The following is an 18369-nucleotide window of genomic DNA, read 5'->3' on the forward strand; positions in this document are numbered from 1 at the left end:
TTTCATTTACTGTTTTCTTAGGCAGTTTCTTGGTGTTGACATCCGTACGTTTCAGAAAAGTGAGAAGAATGGCTACTGCTCTTAATTACATTAAAGGATACCTGATAAGACCTCATTTTGGTACTGCACAATGATTGCCCAAGTGTGGATAATACACTTGTCTGACTTGCTAGGAATGTCTAGCTTTCATTTATCCAGATTTGATTTTGGGGCTAATGTGTCTGTTACATTGTGTGCTCAGATCTCTTATGATTGTTGCTGAGGAACTGGCTACTTATATCCATCCATTTTCCCTTACTGGATCTTTCGGGTCATCAGAAGTGTTTGTAGATAGCCCCTAAAGTTCTGTTAGTGTTGAGTTAAAGATCTATGCATATAAATTATATGTCCTTTGTTTAAATAGATGAATACATGGTATTTAATGAGTGAAAAGTACCACCAGCCTCATCCACAGTCTAAAATCTGTCATGTTTGCTGTTTTTTCTGCAGGCAGTGTTTGTTTTGCCTGTGTTTCAGGCCAAGTGGGAGCAAGGAAATGACCATAGAAAAAAGCTGTGCTGGAGCTGAAGCAGTATGTCCTGCTGACAGCATCAGAGCTTGTTGGTGTTCCCACAGCTTGAGGCATAGAGAGAGCAAGTACAGGTCTATCTCACAGTCACACTGTTTTTTTTAATGTTGCACTTTGAGTTCAGCGTGGATTTTAAAAACTGGCAGGTCTGTGCTGTTGCATACAAATTTGGCTTACTTCTGCCTTTGCTCTTTTCAGGAGACATGAACAAGTTCCTATCCAATGGGAATGTGCTCTCAGGAGAGCTTTTTTTCTATTATGTTTTCAGATTAGGGTTCATTTCCAGCCAGCTGGCTTGGAGCACAGACAGAGTGAGCAGCATTCTGTATGAAACTGCACTTTTGTACAAGGCAAAATGTTGTCTGGGGACTCACCTCCACTTGGGAGGAGAGAATCTACTGCTATAGGGAGGACTGGGAGCATTTGCAGCCTGTACCTGTAAGTACTGTGATGATTTACCTACTAAACATAATCGCGGAGCAAAGACTTGAACGCTTCCACAAAATGCTCCCATGCTTTTGGCAGTGGAGTTTGGTCTGATGACTGCAAGACTTCAGCCAGTGAAAAGGCTGCTTTCTGCAACAGGATCTCTTGCAGGATGATTTTGTTCCCGAGTTTTTACGTATGTGTATATATGGGGAAGAAATAATAAATAGCATCTGATTGTTGTTGAAGATTAAATATTAAAAGCTGTATGTCCTCCTTCACTGAACTTTTCTTAATTAGAGTGCAGTCTGTACATTAACAATATTCACTGTGTTTCAAGTTGCGTTACCACTTGAAATAATTCCTTTCTGTGAGTCTTGAAATATTTTGTATTTTTCATGTTTCTGGCTTCTCTGGTCATTCAGATGGTACCTGTCAGGTTGAAATCTTACCTACAGGGATATCTGAACATAGGTACAGAGCTACTTTCTTTGACCCATGTGCAAGTGATACCAAACGGTTTTTGCTGTACAACATAAAATGGAGGAAGTGTCATCTGCAGAGACTTGGAAGACTTTTTCTTTCACTCAGAGAACAATATCCATTAGCTTGCCTCCTAGTATTTTCTTGGGTAGATTGGCCATTGGCTCAGAGTTTCATTGGTTTTCATGCAGGCCTGAGCACACTGCATCCAGCTTTGTGTCACTCTGCTCTTTACTACTGCTGAATCAGGCTGGATTGGAAAGTTAGCTTTTTTGCCATTTAGTGTCATGCTTAGAGGTACTGTGAGAAAGCAAATGACAATCAAGATCTAGTCAGTAACAGCCTACCACTTTTGCTTATTTAAAAAAAGGAGAGGGGGAAAGCATGAGTCTAATGTTTCTGATTAATCCAGTTACAAATGGGTGGGTGGAATCACTGTCTTCTGCTCCATATTGTGATAAAATGAGTATATCCTGGATGAATTCCAGTTTGTGGAACAGCACATAGTTCTTTGGGACATTTCAGTCCTTACCTAGGACCCTGAGGAGAGCAGTAGTGCAGTGCTGGCTCCTTTTCGAGCAGCCTTAGTGTCATCTTTATTCCAGTGTCTGACAGAATCAGTTAGGCTGCAAAAAACCTTTGAGATCGAGTCCAGCCTGTGACCAAACACTGCCGTGTCAACTGGACCATGGCACTAAGTGCCACATCCAGTCTTTCCTTAAATGCCTCCAGACACCAAAATGCCAAGTGAAATTACCTTCTTGCTTTCATAATGCATGTTCATGGCATGAAAAATGGTAACCATTCTAATGCACTCAAAGTCTTTCTCTTGAGTGTGTTGTCACCAGTAATTGTGTCGTGGAGCAAGGAATGCAAAGGAAAGCTGTACTTTTCAGACTCAAATTATGTGAATGGAAACTAGATAGAGTGATAAACATGTTGGGTTTCCAGTTTTCAGACAAGCCAACATCATTGTTGAATTCCTTTTATGGTACAGCACTGAGCATTTTGACTGTTGGCAAAAGATACCTTTGGGGCAATGTGTTCAATGTGTTACTGCACACTTTTTTAATGCAGTATTTGAAAATTAGTTGTAATTCAGGTGATGTTTAGTCTCTGCTAGAGATGTTATATACTGGTGTGGCAAGATGATATTTCATGTAATTACTGTAGAACTTGAATAGAGAGTATTATTTAAATTACTTGTGAAATACTGATCTGCAGAAATATCTCATAAAGCTTGGAAATTTATTTTGTGAGCAATGAAATATACAACTCTATGAAGACAATCTGTGAAAGTGCTAGAAAGAGGTGCTTTGGTTAATTGACATTAAAAACTATGGAAAGCAGGGATTTGCTGAGGCAGAATCATGACTAAATTTTCCTGAAACTACTTCAGTGGCTGGAGGGAGTCTTAGAAAGAAAGACTGCATAATTTCTTTGGTGAATTTTTAAATTATTATATACTTAATGTTTTTAAACCACTGTCTTGTAGTACAAAAATCAGCTCTTAAGTTAAAAGATACATGATTCTATTTCAGATAGGTTGGAGTTTTTTCCTGCTTGTTTCTGTTTTGTTAAAAATCTAATTTAAAAGATGGTAACATAAAGTAATGATTCTCAAGTGTTTTCTATTTCTAAAATTTACTGCATCATGATAATCAGGACAGCATGTCTAATATTGCTTTACCATGTCACTGTTTTCACAGGTTGACAAGGTGTCTTTCACATGGTTTAGGGTAACAAGTGTCGAAAGAAAATTAAATATTAACTGAAGTATGTTCCTACTTTGGTTTCTGAAAAAGAACTGATAAGCACCCATCTCCTTGACTTCTCTAGAGGTGATGTGTTTAATCCTAGAATGCAGCAGTCCTCCCTCAGCAGGCTGATTTCAATATATTAACATAAACTAACATCCATTAAAATTGATTGAGCTCTGAATACTGGTGGCTGGAGAATGTAATAACTGTTTTATTTAGCTGAAGAGTTGAAAAGCTTGTTTGTTCCATAGCTTGGAATAACATCTTCATTTGGAGCAACTAAATCAAATGGGAATTATAATTGAATCTCAACTGGCTGCTGGGAAGCACTTAGAGAACACTTTTAGTGTGCAGGTGGTTGAACACTGGCATAGGTAGTCCAGAGGAGTTGTGGAGCCTCCGTTCTTAGAACTGTTCCAAACCCCACTGGTCAGAGTCCTGGGCAACCTGCTCTGTCCAGTTGTGCTTTGAGCAGGGAAATGGGCTAGAAGATTTTCAACTTCAACTATGCTGTGGTTGTGTGACCTCTGTTTTGGAGGGGGAGGAGGTTAGGAACGCGTAGACAGCACACCTTGTCTATCCACCTTCCACTGGCACATGAAGCAGAGTTTGGATACACCAGAATACCTAATGTTTTGGGTTAGTTATTGGCTGATCTTACGTTTAGTGAAGAAATCTATTCCTGGTGAAGCCCTTCATTTGAAGGCAATCACATTAATTTTTTTTTCTGTAATTCACAAACAGCGTTTTTGAACTTGTTTTAGTGTACTTGTCATTCCCTTCCCCCCAAGGGGGAGAATGATCCAAGAAAGGGGCAGATCCTCTTGTATTCCTAAGTGTGACTATATATTTTTTTTCCAATGATGTTCACAGGATGGGATCTTAATTGAAATTTTCATTATATTTGTACTTTTCTTTATGAAGTATTGAAGTTGGTTATAGGACCCAACTTAAAATGTCAATAATTGCTGTTCTTTTGGAAGCTACTGTCATTTAGCTGGTTAATACATATTCCATGTTGTTCCAAATATTAGACAAGGTTTCACTTTCCCCCTCCCTTCCATTTCTGCTCTTTGGACTCTTCTCGATACAGGTCATAATTAATTCAGATGTAGGGTTTTAAAATGTATTTTTATTTAAAAAGCATGGTTAAATGCAAGAGGCAGAATTTTCCTTTCTGCAAGGAGAACTGATGGAGTGGAGATGTCTTGAGGGGTTTTGGCTACAGAAATTGTAGAGGGGGGATCTTAAAGGGAAGCAGCAGTATCTGTGTAGGAGGGACTGTAGTTCAGTGAGGGCAGTAAATTTAGGTGGAAACTGAAATTTGTAAGGTAAGTTCTGGGGCAGGAGGTATTAAATTGGGGATCCGGAACCACTGATCCAGAATGGTGGCGAACTTTGGGTTGGGGCATGAAGACAATCAAACTGTAGATGAGGATGCCTAGTACTTTGGGAGGTCTAGGAAAGGAATGGGCATGCACAACGATCTGTGGACCAAGGAGCATAGGGCTTGTCATAAGGCACCTCCTGTCCACTGTAGCACTTTTAGGTTCGGGCCTGAAGCTGCAGTTCTGGACTGGACTATCCACTCTCATAGTGATGAAGAGCATACAGCACCTGAAAGGGAGGACAAAAAGGTTGTAAACTCCACTTTTGTGGTGCATAAATTCCATTGTGCCCGTAGGTAAATGTCAGTGCCATCTTTCTATCTCAAGTGACTCCCGGGACAGCAACATGTATGCAGTGAGCATTTGTAGAGGTAAGTGGGCTGCCCTGCAGGAGGATCCTGGTTTTTATCTGGTTTTGCTCAGCCTTCATTTTGATGTTGGCTTGTGCTTATAATTAAATCTTAATGACTATGGATTGCAAGATTTTAGTTTCAAAATTTACTTCAGAAACTTTTATGGACAGCAGTAAGTTTGGGCCTTTTCATCACAAAGGCAGGTTTTAATGATCAGTTTTCCGACAATTGGCAGAATCCTGCATAAGGATTAAAATTTGTAAGTTTCTCTGCTTTTTTTAAGTAGAAGACTAACCAGGGTGTCCAGGAGAATAGACTTCAGGCAGCATTTATAGTGTGTTTTGAAATTTTTGTACAAATCTGTTGGCCAGAATTTTGCTGTATGACAAACTGTGCTGTTATAGTCCTATAGCTACTTTCTATTATAACTTCATGATATCGAAGCCTTTTGTCTTGTGTTTTGTAAGCCACTAGCAAAGGGATTTCCCTGTCTGTTTTCTTATGCAGGCAAACATGCTGAAGACATATTTGGTGAATTGTTTAATGAGGCCAACAGCTTTTACATCAGAGCAAATTCCCTTCAAGACAGAATTGATCGCCTTGCTGTCAAAGTTACCCAGCTGGATTCAACGGTAGAAGAGGGTAGGTAATTGCATGAAAGCATTGAGCCAGAAGTGATGTTGACAAGACCACAGTATTTAATTACACAACAATCTCTGTCTTTTCAAAGTAATCCTGTACCAATATTTTGTCTTGTTGTCTCAGTAAAGCAAGCTGGGAAAAATCATGTTAGCAGAGCAAGAAAAAGTATTCCTGAGTCTTGTAACCGCTGCCATTAGTGTTACTTCAATAAGCCCCTGTAGTAGTAGAGCCACTAAGTTGCCTTTTTCACAGGGAAAACTTTTAGTTTGTGAGTAAAGTAAATCCAAAATGAGTTAAATCTAGTCCTTACTGGAAATAAGTCAGAATATTGGAAAAAGTTTGAGACAGTAGATCTGTTTATTTCAGGGTGGGGTTGTCACAAACTACATTAATAGTGTCTGTTCTGTGGTCATCTAAGATCTCATAATACTCTTTATCTAAATAAGGCACTGTGTTTGCATCAACTAGGTGAAATTCTCCAATGGGTTCTAGTCACTAGAAATAGTATTTCCTTTAAAAAATTGTAATAGCTGCACTCACATGTTTTGTCATTCACTTCATAAATACACAGTGAAAACAAAGGATTTAAGTAACATTGTTTGTTTGAAGTCACTTATTTGGGCAGGTAAAACATGTTTCTCTGTCTAGCTCTAAAAGCTGGAACGTACATCTTTGCTTTCATGCTTCATATCTGAGCCAGTCAGACATGTCATGTGTTCCCTGTTAGAAGATTCCTGACATTTAGTAAAATGTACAAGCTTGTTACATCAGGATGATAGTGCAATATTTACTCAGTAGGAGTTAATGCTACTTGTGATATATTTAATAGTACTATTTATATGGTTTATATATGGTCCTTGCCATTCATATTTGCATAGTTTATATATTTAATACTACTGTTAGTGATAATAATAAACGTTATAGTTGGTATTTACTAATGTAATATTTAGTCTTCCATTTTAGCTTGTTACTGTCTGAAAATTATTACAAGTCTGAGCGTTTTATCTGATTTTGGAACATATTAACTGTTAGAGTATCACAGCTGATCACAAATGCCCAGAGAAGTTACGGATTCCCAATCCCTGGAAATGTTCAAGGGCAGATTGGATGGAACTTTGAGCAACCTGGTCCAGTGAAAGGTGTGCCTGCCCATGGCAGTGGGGTTGGAACTGGATGATCTTTAATGTCCCTTCCAACCCAAACCACTCTGTGATTCTTTGATACAAGCACCTTTATTTTAGGTGTCAACAGCTAGAGAGGAACATTAAGTTATTATGGAATCACTATTCAGCTTAGTTTTAAAGGGATGTTGTAATGGTAATATGAGCAAACTAGATGATATTTATATACTGTAATTGTTCTGTGCTGAGGTGGATGGTGTCAGTCTTCATGACTTTTAAGTCTACCATTTTTTGGAAAGTCAGTCCTCATCAGAGGTTGTTTTTGCTCTTATTTCTTTTTTTTAATGTCTCATATGTGTTATGCAATACCTTCTGACTAGTTTCCAGAGTTTGGAGAATAATTAAAAGCAATCTATTGGAAGGGCAGACTAGTGGATGGACTACAAATTTAATCAGTGTTTATTTTAAATTGACAGCAGTTATTACTCTTGCATTGCTAATAAGCTACATATACAAACTGCTGTCACTTTAATGTCAGTAGTAAATTTTATTAGCTATTTTGTAGAAGTTGAAGTCTATAACAATTCATTGCACTGTCACTAATACTCAGTATATTTCTGGATAGCTTAGGCATTTAAGTAAAATGTCAATTGCTAGATTTAGGTGCATCAGTGATTTCTTACATTCTTAGCTATAACTAACAGGTCATATATAAAAATAGAATATATGTAATACTGCATTTGAAAAAAATTAAAGTAATTGAGGTTACGTTTTCAAAAGCATATGAATAACTTAGGCTAAAAAACCCCAGAAGAAGGGGATTTTTACTCTCTTGAATGTCTTCCTCTAAAAAAGAATATACCAATTCAGAGATATATATCTGAAAAAACTGCCTGAAATACCTTACCTTGTACTTATAGGCAGGTTTAAATAGAAAGTACTTTCAGAAATCGTTTTGATACTTCAGGTGATGTGGATGGGGGAACAACTATTTGAAATGAAATATTCTGTTCTTAATTTTTTGCTATTGTAAAAGTTATGAAACAATCTAAGTGGTCTCAGAGTGAGAAGCAAGACCTCAGCACAGACATCAAAAATGAGTAGAGAAGTCTGAATGGGACTTGGTTTCCATCATGGCAAAGGATAAAAGTGTCAGACTTCATGCCTCTCTGGTTTTTCAGGTCATCAGTATACTAAATTTTTGGCCAATACTGTTCAATTACCATGTGAAATTTCTCACAATTTGCTCTTGAGACGCGATAAATTAGATGAATGGGCAAGAACTATCAGATGAAATGACAATGATAATAAAAATGGAAGAAGCCAGTGCATTTTGTTTGCACCTCTGCTACAGCTTATACTCTTACAAAACAGTTGCCTCAATTCAAGAAGTGGTTAATGCTGTTGTAGACAACTCAGTGAAGACTTTAGCATTCTGTTCAACTGCAGTCAAAAACCTGTATTTCAGGTTGCTTAAAAGTGGAGGATGATGTGGAGAGCTTACTGCCACTCTTAAATTGTGATTAGCATTAACTGGATCTTTTTAGCAATGGTCGCTTTATCTCATGGAAACTTGTATTCAGAGTGAAAGAAGGCCTTGCTAAAAATGACAGGAACAGTTAAAAGCAACTGAAATCTTTCACTTGAAAAGAAAGGATGAAAAGGCTAATATTGTTTTCCCCAGAACTGTGTATGTGAAAAGATTAAATGGAAGTATGTAGCTGGACTGTACAAAGAACATAATATTTCTCTCCATAGAGACATGAGAAAAACTTACAATCGAGGAGTGTTCAATTATATGGAAAAACTTTGGAGCTGAAGGATGGTTAGAGAGGTGGAACTCTTTCTCACAGGAAGTTGTTCCACTCATAATTTAATCATATGTAGAATGGGGTTGAATGTTTATGGATACCATGTGTAATTATAAAACATGCTGTGTCGGAGGAATACCAGACCTTGCATTTCAGTCTTGAAGCCAGGATAAAGTTTATAAAAAGGAAAAATCATTGGACGTCTGCATGTGACAGCATTCTTGCATCATATTCCAAGACACAGTCCATGGTCCCATTATTTTAAGTGAGGTTCTGGACCAAGTGGGACTTAAATCTGTTTTATTATGGCGGTTCTTACATGCCTTCAAGCTTAAATATCATGATTATCCACTAAAGAAAAATATTCTATATTTTGCAGAAAATATTTTATGTAGCTGCTGAGAAATGGATTTTTTTTTATCCACTTTTGTTCATTTCAGGTCTGTGGTAAATGTAATTTTTTTTCTAACAGTATCCTTACAGGATATCAACATGAAAAAAGCATTCAAGAGCTCAACAATTCAAGATCAGCAGGTAGTTTCAAAGAACAGCATTCCAAACCCAGTGGCTGATATTTATAATCAGAGTGACAAACCACCACCTCTGAATATTCTTTCACCTTATAGGTAAGGAAATAGTCATTGATTACGTTCTTGTACTTTGCCCTTCATCTCCTACTTGTCTGCAGAGAATAATTACAGCAGAAGGGAGATGCTGTATTGATTATGGAGATCTGATTTTTCAGGGACTTTCCTGTTTATGGAAACAAAAATTGCTATTGCCACACTTAAAATCATAAGTTGTACCTAACAAAAATCATCATATTTCAACATAAATCTTACATGGCAGCACAGGATCAGAGAGCAAGGGCCATTGATTATATAGAAAGTGAAAATAAAATAAATAATATACTGAACTGATTTCTTTGGCGGCTTTATCCAGAAAGCTGGATTTGTTGCCTTTGCCTTCCCGCTGTTGTACACACACAGTCTGTACCTTTTCCTGGTTGCTTACTGGTGAGTAGAAGAGCAACAAGTAGGACTACATTTGCTTTTTTCTTTTCCTGTTTCCTTTAAATTTATTGTTGTTCATGAAATGAGTGCAGTTTGTCTGCCTGAAGGGTTGTGGAGAATGGGGTTTTACTGTGTTCTTCAGTTTTTGAGAGGTACTACGTTGTGAGGTGTCTGTATAAAACAGGCACTCAATCTGCTGTAAATTATTTGAATTTTTTTTAAGACCGATCTATGAGCATTTGCAGTGTGTTTCATTTTTAAGAGCTTTTAATTGGAAGGTAAATTTGTTGGATCTATAATTGAAGGATGTAGTTTCTGCCACTCTTACAGATGATGGTGGTATTTGTTTATAGGCATCCAGTTAGTGAGAGTTGTTATTGATCAGCTTGAAGCTTGGATGACTGTCAAAGAAAAGTTTTGTGGGTTTAAAACATACTAATTCATGTATTCTTAGCTTTTCTTCTGCTTTGTTTCCAGGGATGATAAGAAAGATGGACTGAAGTTTTATACTGATCCTTCCTATTTTTTTGATCTTTGGAAAGAAAAAATGTTACAGGATACTGAAGATAAGCGAAAAGAAAAGAGGAGACAAAAGGTAAAAGCAGGAACATAATAATAGCACATGTATGCATTGCAATTTTTTGTATGGCTGTCCAGGCATAAAAAATTTCCAGGTCATACTTAGTTTCTGTGTATGGAAAGACTATTGTTCTTTATGTGTGGCTGTAGATTCACTTGGTTCCATTTTTATAGCTTATACTGTTTATTTTAAGAAGGCAGCAAATTGAATTTTAGGAGTACTGTGGTTATTGAGTCTTTTTCCAGTATCTGCTTATTAGTACTAAGCAAAATGGCCCTGTTGTGCTTCAGAAAAAGACACTATGACGGGAGGGAGAAGGAATTTGAATTATAGTTTCCTTTATTTTCACAGTTCCTTATCTAGCAACATCAACTCCAGTAGCAAAACAAGAGCTTATCCAGAAATAAATAATTTTGTTGTTAGTAAGATGATAATATGCAGCGAAATTATTCTGTGGTTCAGCAGCAAGAGAAGATTAATTTTAGGAGTAGTATTCTTTTTTTCCTCTAAGTTTGAAAACCAGCAAAAAAGAAGCTTTTTCATAGAAAAGATTCTGATGCAATCAAGATTTTCTTAATAGATTTTAGTTGTGAATGGAGAAAAGAGTTGCTATTCCTGCAGCTTCTTTGTGGTCAATATTTCTATCAAATGGGAGGGCTTTAAGGTTTTTGAAGATAATTCTGGGGGGGAAAAAAAGTGAAAAAGGAAAGTTTGAAGCAATGACTATTGCTTACATTACCTGGCAGAAGGTGCTTTTATAAATAGGTTCAATGAGAGATGAGGGATTTAAAATAAAAGGAATCTGAACAAGATATGCTGAGTGCTCAGAGGAGACAGAAGGAAGCCACTCAGTTTTCAGTACATGTGTGCATATATCCACATACATGGGTATATGTGCATATGCATCATCCATCTTAGCATACCTACCTGTACATGTCTGTATGTAAGCAGGTATCATTATATGTGTATAATCATGTATAATACATGTGGTACAGAATGTCTAGTACATGAATATGCATGCTAATGTATATTTGTATATATACATCACACATGTAATACAACTGGATATATATGTGCCAGTATATATGGTACCTGCTTAGAAATAAAATTGTAGGGCATGACTGAGAAGCTTTGCTATTTCATTAGAATAAATTCTATTAATTCCTTCTTCCTTTTGCTGGACAAAACTTTCTGACTACAGAATTTTTAAACAAAACCTGAAGACTTGGTTTAACTAAAAGATTTAGTGAATTCATGGCTTTAAAAATCCTGGAAGAAATAAATCAAGTCTCCCTGTTATGATTATGAGTCAAAACATTTTATGTTTTGGCAGGTGTCTCAGTATTGAAATATTGCATAGAATTGAAAAAACTGGGTAGGCATCTTCAATAGTTATATATAGAAAATTATTAGAAAATATTCAGTTGGTTATTTTTGTGGTTGTATAGAAATGCAATTTCTATACAATGCAAGATTATATTCCCACTATATTCTCAGTATGATTAGTCATAGAGCTGATTGAAAGACTGGAATTAATTAAAGCAGCTCTCATTCTGTAGTTTAGTTGGTGGTTTTTTTAGATTTCATTCAGTATTTCTTTATGTAAAATATATAGAGATAATAGCAGCCTTTCCTCCTACCTTTTTCCCTCAAGTTTAGATATTTTCACTAGGGAGGGGAAGAAAAAGAAAGTATCAACTGCTAACTTTTTCATTCTGATTTACTGTTAAAAAGGAAGAAAATACAAATGCTTTTGTAAAAAATTATAGTATTGCTTGATTTTTTTTTTAATTCCTTTAGAGAGATTTCTACAAAACTATATTTATAAATTTGCTCTTAGACTTTATCTAAGGCAACACATCCCACTTATCTATATCCATGGTATATCTTTTTTTGTAGATTTTAATTGTCCTATTACCATCTATAAACCAAATGTAAATGTGCTCAATTCCAATTGTGTAGGATTGTAGCCATACGTCACAGAAATACGCCTTGATAAATTCTAGCTGAAGTGTGTTTGATTTGATTAAATATATAACAAATCCGACAAAAAAGAAAGAAGCATAGATTTGAGTTTGCATGGATGGCATTTACTTCCTGATAGGCAGAAGTCTCAGTTCTGGCTTTCCAGAAGCTGCTGTGCAAAGGAGCATTTCATCATCTGCACTCTGTAGAGCCTAGAGGGTTTTGGTGAGATGTCTCACAGGCACCCTTTGTTCCACAGGTTGCTGAATCAGCTGTCCTTTTTCTTTTGTTCTTATGATAGCAGTGACCAGGAATGAATCCAGAGGATTTATTAATAATCTGGTGGCTGAACTTGTATTTTGAAGCTGTTAAGTGAGAATTCTTTACTCAATTCATGCTCCACAGAAGCACAAAACTTGAAGGTTGTTGAGAAACTGTGCAGGTGAAATAAATATATATTGTTTAGCAAATTACAAGCTAGACATCCAAATGCCATCCTACTCAGCTGACCAAATGTAGCTGGTTTTTAGCCTCAATTTTTCAGGTGCTCGGTGAAGTCTGAGAGTAGTCCTTGCACCAGAGAATCAGTTTTCCAATATTATATTGGTAATTTGCTTTAATTACTTGAGCTGTTGCAGCCAGAGTGCAGTGTGAAGAGTTTAATTTTCCTGCCTTCAAATATCATGTTATTGTTTCTGTACTCAGTTTAATTGAAAAAATCTAAGAGGCTTCCTCTGATTTGGCTCCTTCAGGTGAAATTTTTTCTCTGAAAAAACTTGTAATTTAAGTTCTTTAAGTTTAAAATATGTCTAGGCTTTTATGTTTGGTAGGTCTGTGGCTAAGACTTCAATGTAGTTTTGACTTTTGTATGTATCAATAATGTTCGGAGTTGAATGACTGTATTAGGGGCCAGTTGTTTACTCTTGATTTACCAAAGGAAAGTCGTATTAATTTGCTTTTTTTTGTTCCCCATTTTTTTTCTGAGACTAATTAGCTATTTAAACAAGTAAAAACCTTTAAATTTTGAAGGCTTGTTATTTCAGAAGTTGTTCTTGGTTACTTGTGTTTTGATAGGATCTTATAAATTTGCGGTCAGGAAAATACTCTGTGCTTGTGCTTCCAGTGTTTTGAAAGTATTGCAAATACTTGCTGAAGGTACTTTCTGTTACTAGCTCCAATTCTTTATTAAGACGCTTGAAATATCACTTGCTAATTCTTGATGCAAATATCAAACTTTAAAATTAACTCGACAGTGGTTGAAGGCTCTAATATGCTTGTGTTTGCTGAAATAATTTCCTGCCATCAGCTGAATGATGTACCTCTTTTCTGGCTTAACCTACAGCACCCACTTGTCTGCCCCAGCTTCTATTTAAAGGAAGTAACTCTTCTTAATATAACTTAACTTTCCTAATAAATATTTCTGACTGTAGTTATGTTGAAAGGCTTCAGCTCCCCTAGAACTCTGTTGTCATTGCCCTGGGTACTAAAACTAGAGCTGTCCCCATTGTTTGTCACAGTAATGAAACTGCTACTGGAACAACTTAATACTACTGTTAGAGGCATATGTAGCTTTGTCAGCTGCTAGGAATAGGCCTGCCCTACTGTTTTGTAAGAAATTAAAATGTTTGAGATGTATTTATATAATATTTAATCCAAAAATCAATACCAGTAGCATTTAGTACTGCTTTAGAAAAAAGTATTCCAGCATATTTATTCATTAGCACACTTACAGATGCTGGTCTGGAACAACCTATCCAACTCAAATCTGATCCAATAAAAACAAACTAAGCTTTGTGTTTATCTTATGTTGTTTACACATGCATATATATTTACCTTTTCATTAAAAAAAACCAGTGATCTCTTTAAAGCCAAACTTTTAAATAGGCAATTATGTGTAAGCAGTCGTGCAAGCATTCCTGATGGTACAGTAATTGTGTCAAAATTGTCTTCTGAGTAGATTGGTCAAAAGGTGGATATATACTTTGCAAGAAATACGTAGCTGTCACCCTTAGGTGAAGTTATTGTTCTGTAAGAAGAGGAAAAACTAAGTGTTTTTGGCGAACCAAAAGACTTACTTGTACTTTCCTCTCAAATCTGGTGTGATTTAGTAAAAAATCTTAATAAATTAATCAGGATTAAACTCACAAATTAAAAAAAAATTGCAGCAAATAATTGAAAAAGACAGGTGTAAAGCCTTTAACAAATATATGTTCAACCACAGCAATAAGCAAAACTTTATATATTTAAATTAAAGTATGAATGAATCTGTCTCCTTTCTGCTCCAAATCCTGTCCTAGGAGGATTTGATGTGAAAAAGTGGTATTAAACATAACCTGGATAAAAGAAGTGTGTGATTCTAAAAAGTTTGTGGAGGAAAAAGATTTTAGGGGAATTAATTAAAAACCAAGATGATGATCTTTACTTAACATGAATCAGACCAAAAATCTGCCTACTGCAGGGATGAGCAAGTGTTGTTGTAACTTTTAGATGTTGAACTTTAAAAAGACTTTTCTCCATCATTATTAATGTTGGCAGGATCAGCAGGACCCTCATGCAGACATGCATGAATGAAGAAGAGATCCAAAACAAGGGCAATTAATCTATCTGATAGTTTTTTGTTAGTTATGTAATGTTAAATACATTATTTCAGAATTATTTCCTCAGTGCTGTTTGACAGTTGGAGTAAAAAACCTGTGTGCATCTGTGGTGTACTTTTTGTTGGCTAGCTTTCTGACTATTATCCCTTACTTGGGAGGTGTCGATTCCACAATAAAGGCTTGCATTTATTGTTTGGTCAGTGTTTGACCAAACTCTTCTGTCAATACAATTGATTATGACTGCATTCTCAGGATAGCAATACAATTATTTCCTGAGAAACTATTTTTCTAGCAGCCAAAACCCTAATACCAACTTACTAATAGATAAAACATGTTTAAGCTTTTTATGAATTAGTATTCTACGATGTGGGATCTAGAACTGATTAAAAAAATATCTAGGACCTTCATAAATACTGAGAAAAGGAGTAGCACATAAGCACCTTCTCAGTTTGGATTGAACAAACTTGTTCATTTTTTTTATTGAAGCACCCATTTGGTTTTTATATTCATATTGATTAGTCAGAAGTAAGTGAGGACAACATTTTGGAGGTCTCAAAGCGTTGAGTCCCGATATTAGGAGATCTTAATATAAGTAAGATAAAGATAAATAAATAAGATAAATACTGACATTGTTTGAGCCTGATATAATGCTGAAAGATTTAAATAACTAAGCTGAGTGATCTGTCATGAAGCTGTCATGCTGTAATATATTCCTGGCCTGAATAGCAGAGAGAATTAGTGTAATTCATTTTTATATAAGATAGTGGGAAACAATGATGAGGAAACACTAGGAAGAATTACGGTAGTTAATCAGATCTAAGAAGGGAGAGGAAGTTTAAACAAACAAAAATCCTTTCACATAGACTATGGAATAGGAAAAGGTGTCCAGTTTCTCCATACTTCCCCAGGCCCTGGTGACTGTGACCGTAACAAAGAGCCAGAGTAGCCCTTAGCATATTTAACATATTCTCAGAAGTCTGATATGCAGAAGGTGAAAATTGGAAGTGCTTCAGGATTTATAGAAATAAAAGACATGATGTCAGAAGAAGTTAAACTTTCTCGCTTTTAAAATCAGTCACATTTCTGTATTGGGAAACAAGTAGGTTGGTGTCGCTGTAGCACGTGCATCCTACAGAAGAAGGACAAATCAGCAGTCTTGCTACTAATGAGGTTCATAGCATAAGGAGATATTCTCATTTTCAGTGCAGGGAAATTTTATGAAGACTTGGCTTCATCTGTAAATCTGGTCTTGTTTTCATGCAATCTAACTGCATTTTAACCAGCTTTTTTCCTTTCCTTTTTTTTCTCTCTTTGCATGCTTTATTTCTTTTGTTTGAATATTAGGAGCAAAAACGTATAGATGGCACCACCCGTGAGGTGAAAAAGGTTAGAAAAGCCAGGAACAGACGCCAGGAGTGGAATATGATGGCATATGACAAAGAGCTTAGACCTGACAACAGGTTGTCTCAAAGTGTGTACCATGGAGCATCTTCCGAGGGATCACTGTCCCCAGATACTAGGTCTGTTTACAGCAAAGCTGTTTGTTATACCACAGTTGTATGTTCAGAAATACTGAGTGGAGTTAGGTGTTTTTACAGGATGGGAACAGTTAGACAAAACATACAATGCATGTTTTTAAGTTCTTTTCAAAATTATCTTAAAGCGTAAATAACGTAACAAATTCTGTAATGATTTTTTTTCTTCCTCAGCTTCACAGGAGCGTTTTGCCATCATAATGTTATGCGCTGCAGTGAAAGAAGTGTTTGCCACATGCTTTATATTTGGTCTTGAGTAGCTGTAGTTAAAAAAGCATTTAAGTCTGCCTCTAGTAGATAATGTCAGTACCTCTTTCTTAGTGTCTAGTTTGTTGTTTTGTGCACTGCTGATAGCTTAATAAATATTTTTCTGGGATCTGTTCAGTTCAGCATACTTTTGCCTCCAACAGAATGCTTTAATGGGAGAAGAGTTCAGCTTTATTGATGTTACATTAGTCTAAAGAGCAAGCTACAAAACCAGATGCAGTGTTACTGCTTGAAATACAGAAATCTCTGCTTAGAGACACCCAGCAGAATTCATCTTCATTGACTCAGATTCCCTTTGAGCTCAGTGGGAGGTACCTTTTCTAGGTGTGCATGGAAATCTGAGGTTTTTTCACTAAGCTGGTCTCACCAGAGTATTTTCCCATTTATTTTATTTCCTCTGTCTGTTGTGATTAAGTGCTAGCAGTAAAGTTAGAAAGAAATAGAGTCCACTGGAAAAAGCCTTAATGTTTAAATTGTTGAATGTCTAGGTTGAGGAAGCAGCTACCACTACAAAAGTGTGGGCTGATACCTTTAGTCCACTGTCCAATGGAGACTAATTAAAACAAAATCTGCTTAGGACTTGGCAGATATAACGTTGTGGTCTTTGTGAAGAGTAATCAACTTGTAATTGAAATATGAAATTTAAAATAACATTGGTATTGCTGTTTTAATAATGGATTCAGAATCCCTCTCTGTCTAAAAGCTTTTGTCTTTTTTTTTTTTACAGTTTCTAATGCAAAAACCTTGTTGTCTCCTGTTAGTCTTAATGAAACATTGCAGACCGACAATACTTTCCATAGGTTGATCTAGTAAAAGATGTGAATTTTTTTCATCAGGAGTTCTGTTTCACACATTTTTTATGTTTTTTTTTAGCCTTAACACCTTGCTTCCAGGATTCCCGAGTTTAAATCAGGATCGTATTGAAGTGATTTGTTTTTTATTTTCCAGCAATATCAATATGTATTTGGCTGTTTGCAAATATCTATAGTACTTGCCATGTGTAGGATATTTTTAAGCAGAAATTGTAGGATGCATCTCTATGTTGCATTTAGATGTTGTGGTATGACAGGTATCTTGTACTTATATAAGCATTTCAGATTTTTTCAATTTATGGAGTTCTTTACATTTCAGTGAATCTAGTATCAGACATGGAATCCTGAAATCTGTTTTATATGCATGAAGGGTTAATTTGGGGAATGGCAGTGAGGTGGAGAGAAGGTTTTCTATTTTTTCATCTCTGAGTAGTCTTAAGCTATAAAAAACCCCCATACATGTAGAAATAAGTACTGATGCCAGAGACATTCTTATGCTGACAGCGACTGCATGAGCAGTGTTGTGTAAGTAAGGTCCCGAAGAAGTGTATTTGGTTATATTGTCGTTCTGTTTCTAATGCCAAACTGAAAAAAAATCTCTCGTATCTTCTCATTTGCTAACTGTAAGACTTAAACATTGAATGTTGACATCCAAATGTTTCCACTGTGGCCATTTACCATGTATTTGTTATACTTATTGTACTTTAGAGAGAGAAACACAAGCTGAATCCAAACAGAAACCAGCAAATTAATGTGAGAAAAGTAAGAACAAGAAAAGAAGAGTGGGAGAGAAGGAAAATGGGCATTGAGTTCATGAGTGACGCAAAGAAAATGGAACAGGCAGGAAGCATGAAAGAGGACAAAATGCCCAAAGGGTTTGTTATTTCATTTTACTCAAAGCCCTGGCTTTTTGTTGCTTACCTTGCTTCCAGTCTTATAGATAAGTGCATCAGTTTACTGTGCTCACTAAAAGCCAGGCTGCACCATTGTTCATTACTAAAACAACTATTTACAGTAATGGGACGAAGAGATCCTTTTGCTCCCTCTC

General features: G+C 36.2%; 1 protein-coding gene across 5 annotated transcripts in view; it reads left to right on the top strand.

Annotated features, from left to right (window-relative positions):
* Positions 1-18369, top strand: part of WASF3 (WAS protein family member 3) — a 70761-nt gene that overhangs the window by 45026 nt on the left and 7366 nt on the right. For 3 of the 5 annotated variants that reach the window (XM_017818659.1, XM_017818660.1, XM_017818661.1), the window contains 4 exons: positions 5486-5620; positions 9025-9178; positions 10043-10160; positions 16052-16227. In XM_017818659.1, coding sequence (XP_017674148.1) covers positions 5486-5620; positions 9025-9178; positions 10043-10160; positions 16052-16227 — 583 coding nt within the window. Of the gene's footprint in view, positions 1-906; positions 1007-5485; positions 5621-9024; positions 9179-10042; positions 10161-16051; positions 16228-18029; positions 18197-18369 lie in introns of those variants that run through there. The other 2 variants (XM_017818663.1, XM_017818662.1) reach the window with 2 other exon arrangements.

Source organism: Lepidothrix coronata, unplaced genomic scaffold (genome assembly GCF_001604755.1).
Source record: "Lepidothrix coronata isolate B3197 unplaced genomic scaffold, Lepidothrix_coronata-1.0 Scaffold69, whole genome shotgun sequence".
Taxonomy (NCBI): Eukaryota; Metazoa; Chordata; class Aves; order Passeriformes; family Pipridae; genus Lepidothrix; species Lepidothrix coronata.